The sequence below is a fragment of the Pygocentrus nattereri genome, chromosome 8 (assembly GCF_015220715.1).
Source record: "Pygocentrus nattereri isolate fPygNat1 chromosome 8, fPygNat1.pri, whole genome shotgun sequence".
Lineage (NCBI taxonomy): Eukaryota > Metazoa > Chordata > Actinopteri > Characiformes > Serrasalmidae > Pygocentrus > Pygocentrus nattereri.
Window position 1 is genome coordinate 44,480,839 of NC_051218.1, and position 5,861 is coordinate 44,486,699.

The 5,861-nt window shown below is 44.3% G+C and overlaps 1 protein-coding gene across 1 annotated transcript in view; it reads right to left on the bottom strand.

Annotated features, from left to right (window-relative positions):
• Positions 1-1,262: 1,262 nt before the first annotated feature.
• Positions 1,263-5,861, bottom strand: part of plp1a (proteolipid protein 1a) — a 14,866-nt gene continuing 10,267 nt past the window's right edge. Inside the window, exons 5-7 of the mRNA XM_017712494.2 lie at positions 4,980-5,053; positions 4,754-4,819; positions 1,263-3,310 (exon numbers count right to left, since the gene is read on the bottom strand). Coding sequence (XP_017567983.1) covers positions 3,230-3,310; positions 4,754-4,819; positions 4,980-5,053 — 221 coding nt within the window. The 3' untranslated portion in view covers positions 1,263-3,229. The remainder of the gene's footprint in view (positions 3,311-4,753; positions 4,820-4,979; positions 5,054-5,861) is intronic.

The following is a 5,861-nucleotide window of genomic DNA, read 5'->3' on the forward strand; positions in this document are numbered from 1 at the left end:
GACAGCTCATCTGCTGCTGCACAGTTTGTGTTGGTCATCCTCTAGTCCTTCATCAGTGGTCACAGGACGCTGCCCACAGGACGCTGTTGGCTGGATATTTTTGGTTGGTGGACAGTTCTCAGTCCAGCAGTGACACTGAGGTGTTCAAAAACTCCAGCAGCACTGCTGTGTCTGATCCACTCAGACCAGCACAACACACACTAACACACCACCACCACGTCAGTGTTACTGCAGTGCTGAGAATGACCCACCACCCAAACAGTACCTGCTCTGTGAGGGTCCATGGGGGTCCTGTCCACTGAAGAACAGGGTAACAGAGTATCAGAGAAACAGATGGACTACAGTCTGTAACTGTAGAACTACAGAGAGCAGCTATACAGTAAGTGGAGCTGATAAAGTGGACATGGAGATGGTCATGTTATGCCTGGTCAGCGTATGCATTAGTTTATCATTTGCACATGACCCGTCACCTATTCGCACCCACATAGTGTGCTTGAGACGATGTTGAGGATCAAGTTTCTGGTCATTCGTGAGGGCCATCGCTGCCCTGAATGTAAGCAGCGGCATGGCGAGCTGATGTCAGATGCTGTATGTGTTGCACTGGGCGTTCGTTCACAAACGCTGTACTGACATAATAGAAAACTGCTGAATCCAATGTCGCAAAGTATTTGCTTGATGTGCTTTGAACTGAGTTCAAGTTGTGTAATGATTCCTGAGAATGGCTGGGCAGCTCCTCAAACGTCCTACCCACTGTGTCCCATCCCCCCCAGCGCAATAAAGGAGGTCAAGACTGCTTTTGTTTACAAACCAAAACTAATTCAGTTTGGGAGTATCCAATGCCAGTGCGATGAATAAACCTTACAACCGACAATGTGTCTTGATTTCTGTGAAAAGAAAATGGTCCAGATCTTTAAACAGTGATATAAGACCCACTGTCTATTGTTTAGTGCCAAAAACTAACATTTTTCATCCCGTCATCAGGGTAACACCATCAAGATCAAAGCATTTTCAGTCTTTAGTGTTATAACATCAGGCAATGTAATATTTTAACATAAACTCATACGGTTCAACTTATTTTTAACTCATTTGTGGTTCTGCTTGGCCATCACTGACCTCCAGGGTTGGGAGCATAAGGAGAACAGACGCTGCTGCTATGATCTCAGGAGGCGAAGGCTGAATGTAACGTACCGTGTTTTCTCCTCTCTGACTCTCATCGGTCTTTGAAGTTCCAGAAGAAAAAAACCAAACAAACCGAAAGTTGCTTATTTTACTTCATTTATTACCAAAGTGTCCTGGTCTCTCCTAAAAGAGCCCCAGTAAGCTACCTGGGTTGGATAAAGCATTCGCAGTATTTACAAACATTGTTCTAACAAATGTTGTTAGTAGCACAAAATCAAAAAATTGATGAATAAAGTAAAATTTCATTAGGATTAGTAAAATTCTAGCTAAAAGCGTTATACAATAACTACCAAATTTCTCCTGATCCTTACAGGGATTAAAAACTAAAAACGCAGCTTTTTATGCCTTTCGACATGAATGCTCACCTAACACTAGGGGGAGCCAGAGGGTCCATCCAACACAGCTCTCCACAACACAAGTCTCCCTCCGTTAAGTGACAGATGCCTTTTGAAATATTAAACATTCCACTCCAGCCTCCGTCAACGTTAGGTCTCCATTAAAAAGTCCCTGATATTTTCATACACACAAAACTAAACCTGCCAAACGGTCTTTACAACACGGCCCAAGCAAACAGATCACCCCCAACCTCAAGCACTCCGCCCTCCCTCTATCCCAGTCACAGGAGAGCTCTATTCAGCTAGTTGAAAAGTTTATGCCCTCTTTTTGTCATGGGGTCTTCCCCTGCACGTGGAGCTGACCCTGGGTGCTGGGCTTGTCACAGGGCCCTCCTCCCATTGGTCCTTTCATTAAGCGGGCCGGCCTCTTTTATTCTCAAGACTGTGAGAAAAAAAGAAAAAAAAAAGGAGTGCTGAGGTCACAGCAACTAGACACACACTTGGTTGTCTGGCACCATGGCAACCAGATGTGAAAGACGATGCGTCACCATGGTAACCAGTCATCAGCAACACGAGAGGCCTGTTTTTTGGTGAACCCCAAGCCAAAAAAAAAAGAAAAGTAAATGCTGATCTGTGTCTTGGTGGATAGCTTGTCTAATTAATTTATCCTTCCTTAAGTCAAAGTAACAGAAAACAAAATATATGAGAAAGTCTACTAAACTAAATACTCTACTGAATGACACCCACACTGGATGACCCTGGAGAAAAACTACCATCCCACACCTAGAAGGGATGCAGGCACTAGTATACAAAGACACAAGAATGCCATGAGTTGCAAATCACAAAACAAATATAAAACAGCAGCACTTACCAAGTTACATCAACAAAACTGAAGAAGCAACAAAAATAAAAAAATAGGTGAATGCAAATGAAATAATTCTACCAAAATCCAAACTGTGAACTGAGTAGGTGCAAGTGGCTGACAGCCGTGTGTCCCTCACTGGAGAAAAGGCGCCATCAAGCAGAAGTGTGAATTTATTCGCAGAAGACTTGGTCAAATACCATGTCTTGTTGATTTTTACATTTTTTTTTTGGTGAAAATAAGTTCACACATCTACAGAGAACACACTTCTGCACATTTTCGTGCACAATTGCTGCTCATTTGCTTAAATTTAACATACTGGGAAAAACTAAAACTAAATGTGCCTGTGCAAAAGTCGTGAACAATGTGAAATGTAAAGAAACGGCACATGTATGTTTTAGTTTTTCCAATATGTTAGACCACAAAAACAGAAACTATGCACTTGAAAAGCAGCAGAAAAACGCCATATTTCAGTTCCCTGTAGCACGAGCACGTTAACTTAATCTCACTTCAACAAAACATGTAATCTGGCCAGAGGTGGTCGAATTTATGCATGTCACTGTGTAAATAATAAAGCAGTGTTATTAGTGTGATTAGCCTTTTCCCAGAACTATTAACACAAGGCTCAATGCTTCAGAACCACAGCACCACCTGCTGGACAGAAACTCAAGTGGGCAGCCTTAAAATGTCCATTTTGAAGGAAAGGTTTCTCGAAAGTTTTGAACAGAGATAATACTGTGTCGGTGAACAGGCAGGGGAAAGGATTTCTTCAAGTGTCCCATGGTGTGCTTTGTTGTTGGTAACAGAGTGGACAGTGTGGACTGCAGGACAGGACAGGACAGGACAGGACAGCCTAACACCGTGGACCTAAGCCTTTCCTCCCCAGGTAGCGCAGCACGGCAAAGTTGTAAGTAGTGGAGACCACATATGTGAGCTATAAAGACAGAAAGAGAGAAAAGAGGAAACACAACCCAAGAGTAAAGACAGTCAGCTTGATCATAACAGCACCAGAAACAAACAGAGAAAGCGGCTTCTTCAGGATGTTGTTGTAGTTTGGGCTTTGATGTACATCAATCAGGCAGAACATCATGACCACCTCCTCGTTTCTGCGCTCATTGTCCACTTTATCAGCTCCACTTACTGTATAGCTGCACTCTGTAGTTCTACAGTTACAGACTGTAGTCCATCTGTTTCTCTGATACTCTGTTACCCTGTTCTTCAGTGGTCAGGACCCCCATGGACCCTCACAGGTCAGGTACTATTTGGGTGGTGGATCATTCTCAGCACTGCAGTAACACTGACGTTGTGGTGGTGTGTAGTGTGTGTTGTGCTGGTACGAGTGGATCAGACACAGCAGTGCTGCTGGAGTTTTTAAACACCTCAGTGTCGCTGCTGGACTGAGAACAGTCCACCAACCAAAAATATCCAGCCAACAGACTCCTGTGGGCAGCGTCCTGTGACCACTGATGAAGGACTAGAGGACGACCAACACAAACTGTGCAGCAGCTGTCGTCTCTGACTTTACATCTACAAGGTGGACCGACAAGGTAGGAGTGTCTAACAGAGTGGACAGTGAGTGGACACAGTGTTTAAAAACTCCAGCAGCACTGATGTGTCTGATCCACTCACACCAGCACAACACACACCAACACACCTCCACGTCAGTGTTACTGCAGTGCTGAGAATGACCCACCACCCAAATAGTACCTGCTCTGTCAGGGTCCATGGGGGTCCTGACCACTGAAGAACAGGGTAACAGAGTATCAGAGAAACAGATGGACTACAGTCTGTAACTGTAGAACTACAGAGTGCAGCTATACGGTAAGTGGAGCTGATAAAGTGGACAGTGAGTGTAGAAACAGGTGGGAGCAGAAGGAGGTGGTCAGAATGTTACGCCATGTCAAAAATGTCTTGGAAAAATATTTCTCAATTTGATTCGATTCAAAGTTAAGAGCGTTTTTCCTTGTCCTGTGAACCTTTTAGGAGGGTGAGGTTTTGTTCTAACAGCAGTGATATACTACTATGTGCAATATTTAACGACTTGAATCACAACAACCAGATTACATTTCACAAAAACTAGAAAGAAAAACCCTTTTGTGGTTGATGGTAACGAGAACCCCTGAGAGAAAAGGCACATGCAGACACTATGAGGTCATGCCGTTCTCAACCGAGCTGAAAAATACCACAAAACATTTGGAGAAAATGCACAAAAAGCTGTTTTCACAACTACTGGGTCCGTTCCGAGTCCGGACAAACACGACTCATAACTGATGGAGGGTTTGAATTCCTTCACACCTACAGCTGCTGTGTGCCGTCACTGGGACACATGACTGATTGTGCACTGCATCTTGGCTACGTTTCTGGGCCTCGTACTCACCAGGGCCAATAATGTGATGCCAGCTCCAGCGAAGGCGGCGATGTAGAGATCATAGGTCAGGAAAAACTGCGAAGAAAGACAGAATCCACAAAGTCAGAGCTGTGACGCCCCCAGGCACAGCATTAACGTTTGATGTCAGTTCCATCTCTGGCGAGCCTTTGAGGCTGGCTCTCCGAGGAATCGCAGCCAGACGTGGAATCACACTTCGCCCGGAGGCACAACTTACCTCCCTTGTTTTGCACACGTTGGACAGGGTCATCCCACAAGCTTTCCCCGGCACCGCGTTCCATGGAAGCAAACCTGAAGGAAGAGGGACGTCTGAGCCTTTTTTTTTTTAAAAATTGCTCGCTGTCACGAGAATAACAAGGGAAAAATGACAGTGTCCCAAACTAACATCAGTGCAGCTTCAGTGCTTCAGATGCTTTTAGTAAAAGGCTTCAGTGCATCTGAAGAAAGTCAACTAAGCAAACCTGGTAGGTTTTTTTTTAAATTAAAGGGCTCATTTGATGAAAAATAGAACTTGCCGTTTACCTTTTTCTAATTAAGAGTTTGTATGGTATGTGAGTTTGGAGTCATAGCTTCTCCCCAGCTCATCCAGTCCATACCCTGATATCAAGAGGATATCGGACCACCGTTGGCCCACTGATGGCAAAGCTGGTGGTCCGCTGGCCTTTTGCTCACCGTTTTCCAGGCAACCCACCGGTGGTTATAGGCAAAATTCCACTTTCACTGCTCATTTTTCACTCACAGTCCAATTTACTGATTTTTCCTTCCTTCCTTTCTTTAGGTTTACTTCGTAAATTAGAGTAGTATATCATTTTAATCGGCCAGTGTCAGCAGCAACATTCAGTAAAATCATTTCAACATCAGTAGTTTGTAATACTTGTCTAGGTTTATTTTCCAGAATAAAAAGGCTCTCTGCATTTAAAATCTGTCTGAGAAGACTAAAAGGTAGAGCTCGTATGTAGGACAGTAATCTGGGTGGCCTGTGGGTGGACCAGCAAGGGCAAACAGTCACTGGGGTGCCGACCTTATTAAGCCAGTGGGCCGATATATGCCCGCTATTTGGGTATATGAAAACGAAGCTCACTGAAGTTACAAGGAGTGT